The sequence below is a fragment of the Gallus gallus genome, chromosome 11 (assembly GCF_016699485.2).
Source record: "Gallus gallus isolate bGalGal1 chromosome 11, bGalGal1.mat.broiler.GRCg7b, whole genome shotgun sequence".
NCBI lineage: Eukaryota > Metazoa > Chordata > Aves > Galliformes > Phasianidae > Gallus > Gallus gallus.
Genome location: NC_052542.1, coordinates 18,689,312 through 18,708,473, shown reverse-complemented (window position 1 = coordinate 18,708,473; position 19,162 = coordinate 18,689,312). Strand labels below are relative to the sequence as shown.

At 58.5% G+C, this 19,162-nt stretch overlaps 1 protein-coding gene across 10 annotated transcripts in view; it reads right to left on the bottom strand.

The window, feature by feature from the left end:
• WWP2 (WW domain containing E3 ubiquitin protein ligase 2) overlaps positions 1-19,114 on the bottom strand; it is a 31,670-nt gene extending 12,556 nt beyond the window's left edge. For 2 of the 10 annotated variants that reach the window (XM_015292592.4, XM_040707118.2), the window contains exons 1-8: positions 19,053-19,101; positions 16,966-17,050; positions 16,196-16,343; positions 15,784-15,902; positions 9,757-10,026; positions 9,070-9,166; positions 5,011-5,153; positions 2,707-2,920 (exon numbers count right to left, since the gene is read on the bottom strand). In XM_015292592.4, coding sequence (XP_015148078.3) covers positions 2,707-2,920; positions 5,011-5,153; positions 9,070-9,166; positions 9,757-10,026; positions 15,784-15,902; positions 16,196-16,343; positions 16,966-17,035 — 1,061 coding nt within the window. In that variant the 5' untranslated portion in view covers positions 17,036-17,050; positions 19,053-19,101. 10 annotated transcript variants of the gene reach the window in all.
• Between the last annotated feature and the right edge of the window lie 48 nt (positions 19,115-19,162).

The following is a 19,162-nucleotide window of genomic DNA, read 5'->3' as shown; positions in this document are numbered from 1 at the left end:
CATCTGCAGCACTCCCGCTTTCCCCAGGCCCCCAGGGTAAGACATAAGCCTGGAGCCACACGCACCACGACCGCAGGTCCATGCGTGGCACAGCTGTGCCACCGATCTGAGAAGGGCTGGGAGCTCTCAGCCCCAGTGAGCACCGTGTGCGCCCGTGCTGCTGCGGGAGAGGCAAGCGGTGGCTGCGGGGCAGTCCTGCAGTCCAAACAGAACACCTTCCTTATGTAAGAAACCACAGCAGCGTGCCTGCTGCCAGGCACATAATGCAGCTCTTTGTGCACGCAGACAGGGCTGTGTGTGCAGAACAGCAGCGAGCGCCCGTCCCCGCGTGGGATCACTGCTGATAGGAACCAGATGCGGGGCCAGTGGCTCTCATGGCCCTGCTGTCCCATGGGCACCCAGGCAGGAGGGCCAGGGCCCCACGCTGAGGCTTTGGGCTACTCCTGCAGCACAAGCCGCCCCTCAGCAGCCAGGGGTGAGGGAGAGCTTCACGCACAGCTGGGGCTGGAATGATTCAGGACACTTTCCAGCACCCTCCAGCCCCAAACAGACCGCTAGTTGTATGTTGCCTTTGTGCTCAGCACATCTGGTGCAGATGTTCAGAGAGAGCTCTCTGGGCCACATAAAGAGCTACAGATCCCCACGTGAACCCAGCATGCTGGCACTCTGCATGCAGCCCAGCGAGCAAGGAGGAATGGCCTCGGAGCTGCTCCCACCCCACACAGCGTGAGCACTCTCCCTGCTCCTGGGACGAAAGGGGATGCTCAGAAGAGCTCAGGGAACAGGCAGCCTTCTGGTGGCTTCTTAGGGACAGTGACATGATGGCTCCCAGCAGCTCTGCAAGGGACCTAGTGATCACCAGGGCTGGCAAGGACTGCACAATGCCAAAACAGCCTGGTTTGGTCTGCATACCTCCTGCCTGAGGCATCACTGTCTCCTGCAAGCCAGATGCATCCTCATCCCATGCTGGGCCCCAAACCACAAATCACAGCAATCCCCCAGAGCAGCAAGCCACCAGAGGCAGCTTCCCCACACTGGGTCTCCAGAGATCTCCCCAGAGGTCACTTATACCATTCTCAGGACCATGGACGTTTCTGCAATCCCTGCTTAGCAGAGGCAGCAGCCTCCAGCTGTCCTCACACAGGGCTCACAGCCCAGCTGGATCCAGTGCTCCACTCTGAATCACCTGGGAGCACCTCAACACTCAGACCCCACCTGAGAAGCAGAGCAGCCGCTACAGCTCAGACAATGCATGCAAGATGCTGCTGCTCTCCTCATCATAGGATTTGTAGTGAGAGAGGAGAAGCAGGGAGGGAAAATGAAGGCTCCCACTCCACACTCCAGGGAGGAGCATCCCCATCTCTGCACCTCAGGCAGGCAGAGGTTGGGAGGAGAACTCCCATTTGCCCGGTAAGCACAGGAAGGGGCACGGGTTGGAATAAAGACCTTTTTCAGAGCCCTGGACTTTTCCAGCTGCCTGGAAACAGGAAGCGCCCAGGCTGGAGAACAGTAACCCTCACACACCCCGCATAAAGGCACACTGAGCCATTAACCCTAATTACCTGTGACTGACACACCAGCGAGGCCCTGACCTTGCAGGCATCGGCTTAGCCAGAGGAAAATAAACAGCTCCTTCATATGAATACGAGGCACTGCAACCCCCCTGTGCTGCTCTACATTTGCAGTCCAGAGCAAAGGTGTAGGAAAAGTGGAGGATATGGCTCAGCTTGCCCCAAGCCCCAGTCCTACTCCTTCCCAGCACCCAGCAAGACACAAAGCAGCCAGAGAGGAATCCAAGTCCCAGGCATTCCCACAGCACCACAGGGCTGGCACAGCACAGGACTGGGCTTCGCCTTCCCAAGGAAGGCTCTCTCCCTCTCTCCCAGTAATGCCAGAAGAGCCCAGGACCCAGGAGAGGCCCCACCTGGCGCCAAACACTGATGCACCACAGGGCCGCTCACCTCCCTGCTCAACCCATGGTAGCACTAGACCTACAAGCTGCGAGAGGATCCCTCCCAGCTCCCCACAATGGCCATTTCTGTCATATTCCACTCTGACATTCATGCCTCCCTTTTAGAAGGAGCTCCCTGCAGACCCACTCTCTCTCTCCCCCCCCTATTTTCTTCCTACTGAACCCTTGAGACAGCCACAGGAGCTCTGAGGACTTCACTGCTCCAGGCACCAGCCTTGGGAGGCCACTTATGGTGGAGATGTGATTCACTGTTCATTTCCCCAGGGCCCCACAATGGATACAGATCAGAGCCCTGGCCAAAAGGAGGAGAGAGCAGTCCAGCAACACAGACAGACCCAGCTCCGGCTGGACAGGACAAGCTGTGTGAGGGATGGGAGACACAGATCTCCATTCAGCAGAACCAGACAGAGACAGCAGGTCTTCTTGGATGCTTCTGCACTCCCAGCAGCACCCCCTCTCTGTTCTAGGCACCCTTCCCAGGCTGTGCTCATGGCCCCTTGCAGGGCTTCCCATGCCCTACGCTCTGCTGAGCAGGATGGTCATCACTGCTGAGCCCTGCTGCGTGGCCCCAGATCTCCAACACCCATCCCCTCTTGCAGCACAGTGCAGTGTCCCAGCAGCTCTCACACTGCCTCCGGGGCTGTCTCCCCCTCCTCGAGTACCCCCATGGCATTCAGCCATGCTGCCCCATCAGGGAACAAGAGCCTCCAGCAGGACGAGGCAGAGCTGCTTACCCGGGGGGCAGAGAGTCCTGAGCCTGCACTGTTGTCCGTGCCTGCGGGGTGCTGGGTGCTGCCTCCTCAGCTTCTGTGGAGCCAGGCAGGGCAGGAAGGGTGGATGCAGTGACAGAGCCATCAGCTGTGCTCGATGTCCCCGCAGACAGCGTGGCAGTCCCTGCAGCTGACCTTTCCTCTTCCATGTCCACAGCTCCCACCACATCACCATTCACTGGGAAGGCAGAGGGCAGAGATGTTAATACCAAGAACAGCACTGGCTGTTCCACCACCGTGGGGCAGCCCCACAACCACGGTGGTGGTGGTGGCAACAGGGAGCACACACGTGGTGCCAGGCCAGGCCAGGTCCCACAGAGCCCCCGCCTCCATCTTTCCTCTTGAGATAAAAGCAGACACACAACTGCATTTGTGTTCAGCATCCCTTCTGCTGCCTGCAGATGTGCTGCGGGCCTGATGTGGATGCCAGAAGTGGATGCTGCCTTACAGCATCCCCACAACAGACACTGCTGGGAGCTGAGTGGTGCTGGTTCCACTGTGTTTGTGGAGAGAGGAAGGGACTGAGCAAGGGAAAACCACAATGAAAACTGATCAGGAGGAAAACGCAGACCAAAAGAACAAAAGGAAATTTGTTTGATGAATATTTATCAGCTAGCCAAAAAAACAGAGCTCAACAGCACAACACAGGATAACTTCTGCCACAGCCACGGTGAAATTAAAGAATTAAAAACAAAACAAAATAAAATAAAGGGATGCAGATAGAGCTCCGCGAGTCAGAATTAAGAAATGTAAAAAGCTGCAAGCCCAAGTTTTGTAGTAAACACCACACAGTCGTCAGGTGTTTAGTGCTGGCAAGCCTTGGGAAGAGGACTGAGGAGCTTCAAACCACACTGTGCCAATGTTCTGAGGGAACCGGGCTGCACTGCAATTGCATGGATCTCAGTTCTGAACAGAACAGAGGAAAAGATGATTCAAAGTCCACTGATAAGGACTCCGGGAGGAGTAGGGCTGGGGCTAAGCTATACCATGGAGAACGTATGCCACGCAATAACTTCCTTTTCTTCTCAGGTGAAATTACAGCTATGGGCTACAAATGTAACTGGGAAGTTCTTGCAGCAGTCTGTTCCCAAACTGCACATGCTATTGTCAACAACAGAATGTACCGACTGGGAGGAAGAGGAAGGCCTCTGGAGGCATGCTGAGTGTGACACAGCGCCCAGCACCACCCCCAGGCTGCACCTCCCACCCCGAGGTGTAACGCCCCGGCTGGCACTCTGCTGAGCGATAAACAGCAACAAGGACAGCACAGCCGTAATGCCGCCAGGAAGGCGGGGCCGGGCCAGCACAAGGCGTTGTGAAGCAAGCAGAGCCCAGGAACAGCGCCGCGTCTGCGGGTGCGTCCCAGTGGGGCAGGGGCCAGGCAGGCATTGGCACCGAGCAGCAGTGGGGCAAGCCAGGACTGCAGGCTGAACTGCCGCGTCCCACTGCAGCCCTCTGCACCCCCACCTCCCTCCCAAAATCGATTTTGGCAGAATGGAAATTACAGTGCTCCAGGTTTTTCCAAAGTAATGAAAAAAAAGAAGGAAAAAGTCTTCTGGGGTTGAACCAAACATTGCCTTCTATCTGAAACAAAGCATACTGCTTTTCCTTCAGGTCTCTGACAAAAGCAAAAGAAAGGACAGAACTGGCTGCAAAATAACAGTGCAGGGGAGGAGGAAATGCCTGTGGTAGTGGTGTCACCCTGCTGCCACCTCCCACCTACAGCACCGCACCAGGTACTGGCCCAGGATGTGGGACATGAGACCTCTGCTAAGCCCACAGTGCCAGGCACCGTCCTGCCATCACATCCCGGGGCTGCTGCAGGCCTCCTGCACTACTGGGCAGCTCCAGCACACCAGCAAGGAAAAGCCGGTGAGCTGCTTACGGCTTTGTAGTCAGTCACACACTGGTCCAGGCTCCGCTCCACGGGGTATGCACAGCTTTGCGGACAAGCCCATGAAAAGACAAAGAAAACTCTTTCCGAAGGTATTGCTGGCATAAGACTGAGTGTCCTTCTGAGGAGTGGGTTTGTGCCCTCTCAGAGAGGAGCCACAGAAATCGTTACAGAGACAGAACTGGTCCCACCGGCGAGCCTTAAGGAGCTGCCCAGCTTATCGAAGTGAAACTAAAACTTCCTTTGTGGGGAAGAAATCCCTCAGCACTACAGGACACTTTATCACAGTAGAAAACTCCTTTCCCCCTCAGACCGCACCCCCACCTCTGCCCACCCCACGCCTGCAGCAGCAGCAGATCCCCCGCCGCGCTCACCGGTGCTGCTGGCAGTGCCGTTGGCCATGCTGCTGCTGGGCGTCAGGCTCTTGGGCGGCTGCCGGTGCCGGCTCCGTGCGTTAGGACTTTGCTCCCCACTGCCTGCACCCTGCCTGGAGGCCCCGGCAGCGAGGCGGTGTGTCCTGCAGGGAAAGAAATGGGAGGTGAAGCACAGCTGGGCCTGGGAGAGAGCCTGCTTGCCCCGTCTCCGTGCTGCTGCTCCCCTGGCACAGATGTCTGCCTGCCTGCCGGGACACAGCAGTCCATACCTGCCCTGAACCTCAGCTCTCTAAACCCACACACAGGTCCTGGCATCCCACCCCCAGCGTCAGAGCTCACGAGAGAAAACTCTCAGTGCAGCCCTTGCCTGCATGCCCAGGGATGATAACACACAGCTGCCTTCTGCTCCAGGAGACCCCCAAGGAAATGCTCGCAGCAGCCGTGAGCCCCATGCAGAGACAGGTGGGGAAGCTGCAAGCTTCTGCCTGTGCTGCCAGGAAGGAACAGCTGGGAAAGGCAGCACCAAAACCACCACAGCCAGAGCCCAACTTCTTACGGGGATGCTGAGTGAGGGGAAGGGGAACGTTCAACAGTGGGGCACCTCATCACACATAAACATCAAAGGGAGAGAACTGCTGACCAAGGGAACACTCCAACGCAGACCCCTTGGTGTTCATAATTTGAGGCAGTGAGAGCTCTGCACCACTGAGAAGAGCCTCTTTCCCACCTCAAGGCCTGGAGAGTGCAGGCAGAGTGGGGCCACCCCTGCCCAGGGCAGCGCAGTGCTCACAGCCCTGGACGCAGGGATTAGGGCTTGCTTTGGTCCATCCAACTCCTCCCCTTAAAAGGGCAAAACCTGCAAACTGTCCCCACTTCCCAGGGCCAGGCCGAGCTGGGAGGGGACAGCAGCTTGGCAAGGACAGGGCACAGCATCACTCATGCCACCCACGCCAGCTCCAGCAAGCCCTTGGATCCTCCCCATGCTCCTCAGGGAGCGGTTCACAGCGACGCCAGGCAGAGGAAGGGCTGGGGCCGGGAGGAGACACAGGAAGGCAGAAAGCAGCTCAGAGCCAGCCGGGCTGCAGGACCCAGATCTCCATGCCCATCCTTAGCTGAAGCAATGGATGGATGAACCCTGTCCTTACCCTTCTTGCTGCAGATGAGCTAAGAGCTGCCCACAGTTTTTAGTGACCAAAACAGGATGTTTCCCTGCTGCCAGCTGGCCGCACAGGGTTATCAGGCCTGAATTAGCCCGCGGGCTGCCCAGCCCAGCCCTCCTACGAGCGCTCCCATCTGGGCATTGTCTTTTAATAGATGCATGGAAACAAACCCAGTGAAGCCACGTGACAGAGGCTAGACTGGGAACAAACTCTTAAAATAGGAATGGGGGAAAAAAACAGCAGCACGCAGATGGGAACAGGCAGCAGTGCCACTGGGAAGGAGCAGGCAGGGACAGCCCCCTGCCCTGGTGGTGAGCATAAGCCCCACCATCCCCTTCCGTCAGCCACCCCAGGCCACAGCAGAGGGAACGGGCACAGCCAAAAAGGGCAGCGGTGTCAGCCACAAAGGCAGAGCCCTTCTAGGGCACAGGGCTGGCACAGGGCACATCACCCGTGCTCACCTCCAGCCCAGGTGTGAAATGCAGGAACAGGTTCTGTCCCCATGACCCAAGCATAAGATGCCAGGAGCCACTGAAGTGCCAGCTGGTCTCATCTAGGACGCAATATGGCAAAGGGCAGCTGAAGAGGAATTCTTCCTGTCCCCAGGAGAGATGGGGAGATGGCAGCCACCATGTCCCATGTCATGTGTGGTGCTGGGAATGGGGACAATACAGACACCAGCACCTGGAGAAGCACCTGTCACCCCACACCAGACAGAAGCACTGGTGCTTGGCTCTGAAACCCCAAATCAGTGTGATCCCAGCCCAGTTTATCCTCATTACCCAGCACCCTGCTTTGTGGAGCAGCCAGAGAACGGGCCTCTTACCAGGGGAATGGGGCTCATGGAGCCAGAGGTGCTGTTTGTCCTCAGGGCTGCTGATGCCCATCACCAGCTAGGCTTTGGATGTGATTAGGCAGTAAATGTTAAGACACAGTGCACCAAAGGAATCATTAGGGTCTGCACTGTTTGCAGCAGGTGACAGTGAAGTCAGAAGGCAGCACCCAACAGAGCTCAGCCCACCAGCCCAAACCCAGAGCAGACTGCTCCATTCCATGCTGTCAGGAGGGGCCTCTCATGCCCCCACAAAACAAACGGGGATCATGGCAACCCTCTGGGCACCCACAGCACCAAACCTCAGCCTGGGGCCTCTGGGCTGTTTTCTCTTCATGCAGAGGGCTGTGGAATTTCACACCCCGTCACCAAGATTAGCAGCAAATCCCAAGATGACATTTGCTCAGAAGAAGAAAGAGAAGCCCTGAGCAAGCAGCTTCCCTTGGGGGGGACAGTGTAGAAATAGTCGAGGAGCAAAGAATGAAACTTTTCTTTCCATCCTGCCTGCGAGCAAGTTTGCCAGCATCCATCACCAAGCCCATGAAAATAAACACTGCTCTGCATATAAACAGAGCTAACATCAAACAGCATTCCCATGTGCAAAGGACCTGGGGAAGGCAGCTGCCTCTGTGCTGAGTACACACAGCTATGCTTTACCCCACACAGCAGCACTACACCAAAATGTCAAATTGTTCAGAACAACCTACATTCAGATGGGCCCAGAATGAAGCAAAAACTAGTGATAAAGTTTCCCATGCTGTGATTTGTAACAACTGCAGACTGCCACAGCTGGAAGGTCTCTGGAGGTCCTTTCAGAAGCACCAGACAGGACTCAGCACGCTCATAGGTCAGGAGGACACCAAGAGCAGAAACTACTCACAGGCAGAAAGCAATGGGGAATGTGAAGCACTCAGACTCCAGGTTGAGCATCCCAACCATTCTTCTGTTCCCGGCTCTCCAACGCCGACTGAGAGCTGCTGAATGGCTGCAAGGAGTAGGCCTTGCCAGGACAGAGTTCCATCTCATCTCTGAGATGGCATTAACACCCAGACAGCAGGAACCAAGAGGAGCAGCAACAGGGCACAAACTGCAGTCAGCAATGTGTCACCACTCCCCTGTCCCAAACAAGCACTACACTGAAGGATGGGGTCACTTTCTAGAGCTAAAAACACTTCTCTCCTTCACTCCTCTATTGTATGCGCCTGGTAGATAAAGAGGAGCAGAGGAGCTCCAAGCACAGAGCTCCCTGCCGTGCTCCTACACCTGAAGCCTGCAGGACACACGGAGCCCCTTACTGTGCAGGCTGCAGGCTCCTCACTACAGGCACACTTTAACCAGAATATCTGTATGGGCTGCTGGGCCACTGCCACACCGTGGAAATATAAATAGGTGTTAAATTCAACTCCATGTTGACAGTGTGACACGTCCCTCAATAACCACAGCTCCAAAAAGGAGCAGCTCTGCGCCACTCCATTCCAGCAAGAAGGCAGGGACAGGCACTGTGCCAGACAGGGTGGCTGCTGCCCAAGCATCTCATTTCCTTTGGAAGTAGCTGTTATTTCCCTGCAGTGAGACTTGCTTTGCTTCTCTTGCTCTCCCTGGACCTTCCAAAGCATTCCCCTGTGACCACCACCATGGGTATGGTGCCCCCCCAGTCTGGCCCAGGGCCACGCTGCAGGCAGAGGTGCAGCACTCACCACTGAGCAGCGACTCAGAGCGAGCCCCATTGCCAGGACCAGGCTCCTTGCTCTGAGTGCCAGCCCTTCCCACACACCCTGATGCACCATCCCCATGCCTGCCAGCAGAGCAACGGGGAGAAACTGCCTGGGCAATCACAAACCTGATGCACCTTAAGAGACAAATACCTAAGGAGGCACTGGCCATCTGCACTCCAGCTGCATGGCCACCATGCCCAGCTCTGCTGTCAGCACCCAACCCTGCCCCAAGTCTCCTGTGCACTGCTTTGCTGGGAGATCTGAAGGAGTTACCACGCCACATGGACACTGCCCGAGTACCCCCCAGGGCTCAGTAACTGCTCAGTGATGGACTGGCAGGTGCTGCTCTTACCTTGATCTGCTCCCAAAGCAGTTTGTGGTGGCAGACTGATGTCTGCTCTCCGTGGCTGCAGCCATGCTGCTGGGGTCCCGTCCAGGCACCTGGGACCCTGAATGGGTGAAGAAGTAGGTGAAGAAAACAACTATAGCGCTGATTAGCTCTACCCTCCTTCCTTCCTTCCCACCATAAGGGAGACCTAACAGCACAACTGGCCTCTCCCCAGTGTCCACCTTGACCATAAGGAGTTCTGCTCCCTTCTGCCAGCTTAGGCTGGGGCTCTGCCCATCGCACTGGACCCTGCAGCTCCAAGTATGACCGTGGGTTCTTTCAACATCATCAGAGCCTCACCCAAGGGCCTCAGGTTTTAGGACCTGGATCACTCAGCAAAGCAGAGAAGGAACAGAGGAAATGTAAAGCAGTGCACTTCCCAGCACAGGCTCTGTTTACTCCCTGGGCAGCCTCGAGCAGTCAAACATCTGTCCATGCCCCTGCACATGCTCCCCCCCCATGGAGAGCCCGTTTCTGAGTGGTTCACCAAATACAGAATGCGTTTGCACAGCCCAACATGGGAAAGCTATGGAAGGGGCTGGGCTGCTTGAGCACTGAGAGGAGGCAGGCATGATGCCATCGATGCTCCTGCTCCTGTGTCCCACCACACATCTGCTCCCACGAGAGCCTGGAGCAAGACCAGGGCCTTACCTGGGGGAGCAGGTGGCTGTCGGCACTCAGATGTTTGCTCAGGGGTGCTGGGGGCCGTGCTCTCAGCCCCGCTGCTGCTCACCGCCTCGTGCACAGAGCTGCTGCATGCATGCGGAGCCGGGCGGCACTCACCCTCTGTCACAGCACTGCCATTCGGCAGGCTTCCCAGATCAACAGCCGGGCCGTCCAGGAAAATCGTCAGCTCTCCACCGGAGACAACACTGCCTTTGTTCTCTGTCTGCAGGTTCAGGGTCAGCTGCTTGTTCTCCACTGGGGGAGATGAGGAGACAGAGACCACCGGTCATCACCTGGGACCTGACCATGATGAGGACATCACATCCCAGCCCCCTGCAGGACCAAGCCCTCCCCATGGCCCCAAAGAATCCCCCAGGGTCAGCTGTCCCTCCAAGCACCGGTAGCAGCTCAACACCTACAGGCACCCCACAGTGCCCACAGAGGAGTGCCAGTCTTACAGCCTGCTCCTGAGGAAGCCCTCCCCCCCCCCCTTTCTCCAGCCACTGGGGGCAAGACCAGGCCTCTCCATCCCATTACTCAGGGACATGGCCATGACATCTCAGACCACAACAACTCACAGATCCAGATCTGAGGTTGTAGGGAGAGACTGGGCTGGATTCATGTATGGGGCGGGAAGGAATCCATGCTAAGCACAGCCATCAGGTGCCTGTGGCACAGAGTGGATCAGCAGCTATGTGCTGAGATGCCTGAAGTCCTGCTCTGCTGCAGAGGAGCAGAAACATCCTTCAGACTTGGGTTACTCTTCTTCCCACCTAGAAAACTGAGACAAGCAGCAAAAGAAAACCCCAGGCCAATCATTCTATCCACATCTTCACATATCTGTTCCACTGAGCCCAGAGCTGCTCCATTACGTACAGAAATGCTCAGCCCCAGCACTGGGCCACCTCTACACCAGCTCAGGCCAGGAGGCAGCTGCCAGCTCCACTCCATCGTGAGCCAGCCTGGCTCCCAGTGCTCAGCAAGACTTCACCAGCTGCTGTCACTTCACCCACAGGTAATCCATTTGGGGATACTGCCTGCCATGGCAGCAGCCACGGGGAAGGCAGCAGATGAGCATGGGCACCATGCACCAAGCAGGGGCTGTGCAGCTGCTACAAGAACCAGAACCTGCCCCAAATCACTGACTGCTCCCTGTCCCAAGGTGGGCACACGCTGCATGCCCAGATCTCCAGGGGCCATCCAGACAGCAGCAGATCACATCCCTAGTGCCAGTGGGGGAGCCACCAGCTCCCAGGCTAGCAGGGAACAGCACAGGGACTGCCTGCACACCTTCCACGTTCCCCCTGAAACAGAAGCACAATGGGACCATCAGTACCACAGCTCTCACACAAGTACAGCCGTGCCCCAATGGAGCCAGTAGGACCAAAACACCCAGCTCCGCCACACAGGGCCAGAAAAATTTGGCTGCCCCAGTGCGGGACACCAGCCCAGACACTTCCTGACTCATTTGCTCAAATAATATTTTTATTATACACGGATTGCTCATGATACAACGGCACCATTTTTAAGCAACCTGCTTCACCCTGTCTCGCCGTGAGGACAAGATGCAGTACCCACCCATGGGAGCAGGAGGGGAGCATGTTCTCCATGGACCCCTTGTCCTGTCCCCCCAGCTCAGGGTGAGGGCCTGCCAGGGGCTGCAGGAAGTGTCTCCCACACTGTGCCCACAGCCCAGTCCAGCACAATGTAGAGCTCAGGGCTGGGAGCGCTCCCCAAGCCCAGTGCTCTAGGACACATCCCCAGAACCCACCAGCCACGCACAGCTGGGAAGGGACACAAGCAGGCAGAGGAGGGGTCACCACACTGTGGGGGCACTGATAAGAGACTGGAACCCTCTCTACTGCCCTGCCTGGAAGCAAGGCCTGGAGACAAGCGAGCATGGAGCTCCCTGGGACCTGCTGTGCGCAGTGTCACCTGCTGTACCATGCTGGGCATCCCACATCCACCCCAAACCTGGCACCTGAGGCTTGTGGTGAACAGAGAGTTGCAGGACAGGCCATGCACAAGCATCATGGATTCTGGTCCCAAGGAGGCAGATGCCCTTGGTGCCCAGGGCCCTCACCTGAGGGCACGGCACGGATGTCGGTCAGAGCTGACACTGCTGCTCGTTTCCCACCTGTCATCAGACAGGGCTCTCGGTTAAGCCCGGTCTCACCCATCTGCACAAAGGTGTTATTCTCCAAACTTCCAAGGGGAACGATCTCACGGATCCTTCTAAGAACGTGAGACAGAAGATGGTACTGAGCACAGCCAAAAAGCAGAACAAACCCAGGCCCTGTTTCTCCCTGCCTGCTCCGAGCCGTAGGAATGCACTCTTTCCCTGAGCCGCACGGAAGTCACGCCCGCACGCACCGGGGGTCCCCTCCGCCCCTCCCGCGAGCGCCCCGCAGCCGAGCGCGCCGCAGCCGCACAGACCCTCATTGTGCAGCGCCCGGCCCGGGGGGACGGCAGCACGGGAGCAAAGACGAGGTGTCTCCGAGTAGAGGATGTGAACACGAACCTCCCAGCCGGCTGCCTTCTCCCCCTCTCCACCCCCTTCAGCTTTTTTAAAGAAAATAAACACCAGCAGAACCTTCCATTCACTGTCCCCGTCCAGCACGCGGGACGCACAAAGGGACATTGCTGCTGCACCAACAGAGGGTCCCCTGAACGGCCAAGCACAAAGGCTGCCTGTGTCCTGCCGGCTGCCAGAATGTCAGAGGGATTATTATTATTTTGGGAGGGGGTCGGGGGTGATTCGGTCCTGAATAAGGTCTCAGTTCAGCTACTTCCAGTGCCCCGCGTGTGGCTTCAGAGCTCCCATTTAGCGGCGGCGAGCTGGAATTCCCTCCCAGCCCATTAAGCGGATTTACAGTTCCACCCTGGTAGCAGCGAGCACAACTCCAGGCTGAGCCCGAGCCCCCCGGGACCCCTGGGAGCCGCCTGCCCATCAGCACGAGCACTGAGGAAAGGGGACCGCCCCACCGCCTCTCACCTGACAGGGACAGCTCCTTTCTCCCACAGGCAGACAAAAAAGTTTGCACACCATTCACCTCCTACAGTCTTCTTTGAACCGTCCCTCTGCATGCAAATCCCAGTTCCCCCTCAAACAGCTCCACATGACCAAAGCTGCACCCGCCACCACCTCTGAAAAAAGCCCCACGCAGAGCCACCTGGAGCACCACTGACACAGAGATAAGCAGCTCCTCCAGGCTGCCCCAAAAGCCACTGCCACGCACTCCACTCAGCAACCTACATGCCCCCAGTTAGCTTAGGGCAGCAACACCACCACCCCATGGCACACACAGGGTCCCTGTGGCCGTGCTCCTCTGGGAGGAACCTGAGGGGAGCAGGACATTCCCCAGCTATCCCACAGAGCGGGGGGGAAGCAGAGTTTAGGAGAAGTGATCATCTTTAGTCTTACAAGAAAACCAGTCTTCCCAGGCAGTGGAAGATTAGTCCTTGCTGCTGACCCAGCCTCAGATCCCCAAGAATCACTGACAATTGTGCCCACTCCACTGCCATGCAGCACAACCAGGAGGACCTCAGACCTCGTTTCCCTTCCTTTTCTCTGACCAGGACCACTGCCCAACATAGGCAGTGCATTAAGCATTCACTGCAGCCCATCTGACTGCCTGCTTTCACCACTCCTTGGTGAAAGAGCCTTTGCTTTCTGGCCACGCAGAATTCCTGTGGCAGCACATTCATGCAGTGGGGTCAGCTGCAGCTTTCCAGAAGTTTGGGGGTTTGGCCAGAGGTGCAGCAGAATGGAAAGAAAGGGCTCTGCAGGATCTGTCAAGTCCTGGCATATGGTGCCACTTGAGAAACAGGAGCCTGTTGATGTAACTCGCAACCCGAGCAGTAAGCAATAAAAGCGAGCACTTTCATCCGTGAGCTGCAGCCCGGCTCACTGGTGTCCCTCCAAAGCCTGCACAGACATCCACCGCTCGGCTGCCAGAGACCAGCAAACGGCAGCACCACGATCAGCTTCCACCCAGACCGCGCCGGGGGCCGCCCGGGGACACTGCTCCAGCCACACCAAGGAGCTGCTGGCACCTGGGAACAGAGAGCTGCTGCTGGGGGGCCCAGGGCAGGACTGTGCCACGAAGAGAAGGAGGCTATGCCTCATTTTCCGTCCTTAATCCCAGCCGAGGACAGGGGTGTGCTCTGCCCTGAGCCCCAGTACAGGCCGCATCCTTGTGGAACAGCCTAGCTCCAGCTCCCCATGGGTTCTCCCCATCACCCAGCCTCACTGCTGAGCTCTTTTTCCAGACTGCAGGCCTCAGAGCTGAGGCTGTTCCACCTGGAGTGACGCGTGCTTGGCAGAAGGACCAACAGAGAGAACAGAGGGAGCCACGGCTGCTCCTGGCAGCGTGAGCCCTGCAGACACTGCCATGAACGTCACTGGAGACGAGAACACCACCCCTGCTGGAAAACACCCATCTGCCCAAAAGCTGAGCCACGAGAACAATCCTTCCACACCAAGTAAAGCTACAGGAATACAAACAAAAGACTGCAATTATGCTCACATAGTGGTAACTTACAGAAAACCTCACTAAAACCATAGCAAAAAAAAAAAAAAAAAAATCAGAAACAACAACAACAAAAAAAAAACAGGTCAGACAGCAGCATGCTGCCAGCCAAGAGCTACCCTGGGGAAGACACGTCCCTGCTCAGCACTTCCCAGGAGCAAGGAATGAGCTTGGGGGCTTCCAAGGGGCAGAGAGCACTCAATCCAGCGTCTCTTTCAGCAGAGGGACCTAGGCTAGATTAGGGCATCCCTTGTCCAGCACAGGAGGGTTTAATCCCAGCTTACTTGTGTGAACTGGCTAACTCCCCAGTCACCAGACTGCTACGCACTGGGAACAGCTTCTTCATCTCCTCAGGCTCAGCAGGCAAGGCAGGAGCCAGCAGCCAGGCCACAAGGCACACAAAGTCCACTGCCAGGGCAGGGTCCCCAGGATGCAGCCTTCCCTCCAGAGGAGCAGCAGCAGCCTGGGGCCCACACAGAACTGGAGCAGAGCCATGAAGGCTGAGCGACAAGGAGCAGGGCCCAGGCTGGATGAGGCAGGCAGCATGCAGGAGTGCCCACCTTGCAGCAGCACCTCCCCAGCAAAGCAGCGCTCTGCAGCTTTAAGAGTCCTCCCTCCTGGCCCACGGTGTCAAGGAAAAATCTGACACATTTTTTCTGCCGCACGTTAACGAACGAGCTAGAACAGCCAGTTGCCTTTTCCATTCATTTTCCACACAGCCCCCTGGGACACCCACTAATGAAAGGGCTGATTGTGCCCTGCCACAGGAGCGGGCAGGTAGGGCGGGAGCAGTGGCACGACTCTGGGAGAAAGCAGGAGGGAGCACCATGGGGCTGAGTCCCCAGCACAGGCAGCTCAAGTAGCCCAGCCCTGTGCTGCCGGGTGCCAGCCAGGTCCTCACGGGCTTTAAAGCACGACTGCAGCAAATGAGCCCCCTGAGTGTGCCAAGGATGCAGCGACGTCAAGGCCCCAGGGCACGCCTGCCCCAAGGAGCACTGTGGGGACACTGCTGGGGCTTTGTCACCTGCAGCGGCAGTGCCAGGGAACAATCCCATGTAGGCCTGGCAGAGGCCGAGCACACCCCATTCCCCACAGGGCAGAGGTCCCTCCCCCCACCCCATACCAGCTCTGCGTTCTGTGAGAAGCAGAGCTTTGCTTGGAAAAGACAGAGTAAGGCTTTTCCAGCCCCGCGCAGCAGCTTCCATGGCTGAGCCCTGAATGGGTGTCTTTATGCACAAACTGCCGCCACAGCCACACTCCAGTGACCACAAATGGCAGCAAATAGCTGAGGGTTTGTGTTTCCGCACAGCTCTGGCACCCTGGTTGCCGCCACAGCCAGCCCCGCACCCAGCACACAACAGTGCCTTGTTCCCTGCTGGGGCCACGCGGTGTGGGGAGACCCCGGCCCTCAGCAGGAACACAGACTCTGCACAGAGGCTAAGAGACCCACAGCAGCTCTGGCCAGGCCACATGGACGTACATTTTCCACCGTTCTTGAGCAGGTTCCAGAGGCTGACAGAGGCGGTGCCCAGCAGCTCGTTCCTCAGCGTATGGCAGCTCCATACCTTCAGGTCCAGGTGACTCTGAGCCGTGACGTTCCTGAAGAGAGAACAGAAGAGGGGCCATCACCACAGCCTCATCCCTTCTCTCTGCTCAGGAGCAGGCAGTGCCAGGCCTGCCAATCCAGGGAGCAGAAAGGATGCAGGGAAAGCTGTAGGGTGACAGCAGACCGTATCCCCTTCCTGGTAACACTCACAGCACCCTCAGCAGGGGCAAAGCCCTCTGACACCCAAACAGCCATAGCTGATGGAGCTGGATGGAACCCCACTAAGGGCTGGGCCTGGGAGCAGGGGACAGCCCCAGCCCCACAGCACAGGGTTGCAGGGACTTACAGGATGAGGATCTCGTTCCACAGCAGCTCAGAGCTCCCCATCTGCTTTCCCGTCTTCTTGGTCTCGCTGGGCAGCCCATCGCCTGCCACCTCCACGTAGCAGTTCATCCGTGACTGGCGGCTGTGGGCCTTGGGCTTCACGGACACCACTGAGTGGGACAGGCAGAGGTCAAGCAGCAGCCCCACTGCCACAGTCCCTACCCCAGCCTGAGGACACTGCCTCACACGTGCACACCCCATCTCTGCCACCAATGCTCTGGGGAGGGGGCAGCATTGGGCTGAGACAGCCCTGGTCATGCTTCACCCACTCCCATTTCACCCCACAGACACCTACCATCCCTGTTCAGCTGCTCCCGGCCCCAGGAGCCTGAAGAGAAAGCCCATGCTCTATGACAGGAGAGGGACACAGGGGTTCTGCAGGAGCTAAGGGAAGGAGGCAGTTGACCGGGGAGAACTGCCACGCTCTAGATGGCCGTGCCCGGACCAGAGGGCTGCGGGCAGCGCTAGGACACAGCTCCCGGCATCTGGAGCCACCTCGTGGCCAATGCAGCACAAACACCGTCCTGGCAGAGCCATGGAGGCACATCCCAGCGGAGGAGGCAGAGCCCCCCCACAGGCAGTGCTCTGCTTCTAGAGGCCGCCAGCACTAATGCCTGGTAAGGGCTGCATGCACCGCAGAGCCTGGAACACAGCCCCTCCCCACCAAGGTACCCCGAGATCTCCCACCTGGGCGCACCCAAAGCCCAGCTCCCAGCCCTGCACGGGACTCACCTTTCACAGAGAGCTGGGACTTCTCGCAGGGCAGCCCTGCCCTGGCCCTGCTGGAGCTCGCAGAGGCCATGTCATCACCCCTGGCCTGGAAGGGAGAGAGAGATGGGGACTCAGCACCAAGGCTGAGCTGCGGCCCAAATGCATCCTGTGTCCAGCACTCCACGCAGCACAAAGAGCACGCAGCTACTTGGGGCAGCAGCCTGCAGGCAGCCTTGAGAGCAACTCCACCTCACCCCGACCCCAAGGCCACTGCTGATCCTAGCCATGGGGACAGAGCAGCCTCCAGCACTGCCAAGCACCAAAGCCTGCAGGTGAGGGCATGGCACGGTACATGGAATCCCTTGGAAAGGATGAGACAGCAGCACCATGAGCTGGATCCGCTCACAGCAAAGTGAAGCCGCACGTCCCTCAAGGATAGCCCAAGTGGCTGCCAGGCAACAAAATACCATGGAAAAATCAGTCCCCTCTAACTCCAACACACTGCAGAGCTGCAGCTCAGTGGGGAGGGGAATCGCAACTGCTCCAACCGCAGGGCTGGACCCCAGCACAGCCTGCACCTTCCCAGACACTCACCACTTCCTCACTCTGGGGCACTGCATTGCTGACAGTGGCCACAGCACTTCCCTCTCCCCCGTCTGCCACAGCTTTCCCCTGGAGCTGCCCGCAGGGCAGAGGCAGCAGCTTTTCTACTGAAATGACTGACCATGAAGGAAAATCCCAGGGTCAGGGATCATGCAGGAGCACGAGGTGCTTGGTCTGGCCCCAGCAGTCAGCTACAGTATCACACTGGTCTCACGGGGCCCTGTCTCAACCCCTGATAGCTCCTTTTTAACCCCTCCCGCAAGACAGGCTCCCCACACCCCTCCTGGTACCAGCCTGGCACAAGGCTGAGCCTGGGGGCCTCACACAGACTCACTGCTGGGCTACACGAGGCCAGGCGGGGGGCTGGCAAGGTGCCCCTCCATCCTCCCCAGGATCTGGGGGCCAGCTTACAGACTGAGGTCATATCCAAGACTGATTGCCTTGCTATTACAAGTTATTTCAACTCTAATTACTCTGGCCCACAGATCACCCCCCAGGATATTGCTGGTTGACTTCCCAGCTCCACACCACTATTTACTTCACTAGAAACGTTAGCAAGGCCCACAGAACACAGCCGGCCCACAACCGAGCCCTGTGCAGGACAGAGCAGTGAGCTCTTCCCCAGGGCACTCCTTCTGCCACCAGCAGCGACCCTCACCCCAGAACCACCGTGCCAGGACCCGGGGCTCCCTGCTCCTCCCTCAGACTTCAGGCACCGTTTCACCCCTCTGCAGCCATCCCACACAGACACCGCCCCAGGCTTTACTGAGGAAGCCGACCGAGCACGGATTCATCGCTTGCTGCACTCACTCCAAACCCTCACCACACACACGCAGCCCCCGCGCTCTCCCGCCGCGACCTACAAAGCCGCAGCGTCAGTCACCCGAGCGCAGTCTCCGCGTGCCCCGCATTGCAGGAGCCCCAGCACCGCCCGACACGGGACGGCGGGAAGAGGGCTGCGTTAGCGCGGCTCCCTTCTGGTGGCGGCTGTGAGCCCCGCCCCCTTCTGCCCGCTTTCTCATCCCCTGATTCTCACTTCACCTCACAGCGCAGCAACGCAGGGGCACCCGATGCCCTCTGCTCCCCCCGCGCCTCGGCAGAGCCGCAGCGCCGTGCTCAGCCCTACGGCCGGGGGGGGTCGGGATCCTCACAGAGCCCCCACGGTCTCCGGGTCCCGTACGAGCGCCCGAAACCCCCGGCCCAGCAGCGCCGCCACGAACAGGGGGAGTTCCCGGGCTCCGGGTTGAGCCCCGGTGCCGTCTCCTCAGCCAACGCTACTGCCGCCGCAGCTCCCCACAGGTCCGCCGCTCCACCCCACCCAGGCCTCGGCCCCGGCCTGGCCTGCCCCACAGCCGGTGCCCCGGGCCGCCCCGCCAGGCTTCCCCTCTGGTGGCCGGCAGACGCTGCCGGTAAAGCGGAACGGAACGGAACGAAACAGCTCCCCGCACTCGCGACCGCCAGAACCCCCCGCCAGACCGCGCCGCTCCACACCGCCCGGCCCTCACCCGCCTCACCGGCAGCCGCTCCGTTCCCGCTTCCGGCTGCAGCGCCGCCGTCATGTGACCCCGCGCGCACCTGACCGCACCGCCCGGAAGTGCTCCCGCGGCGCCGCTCC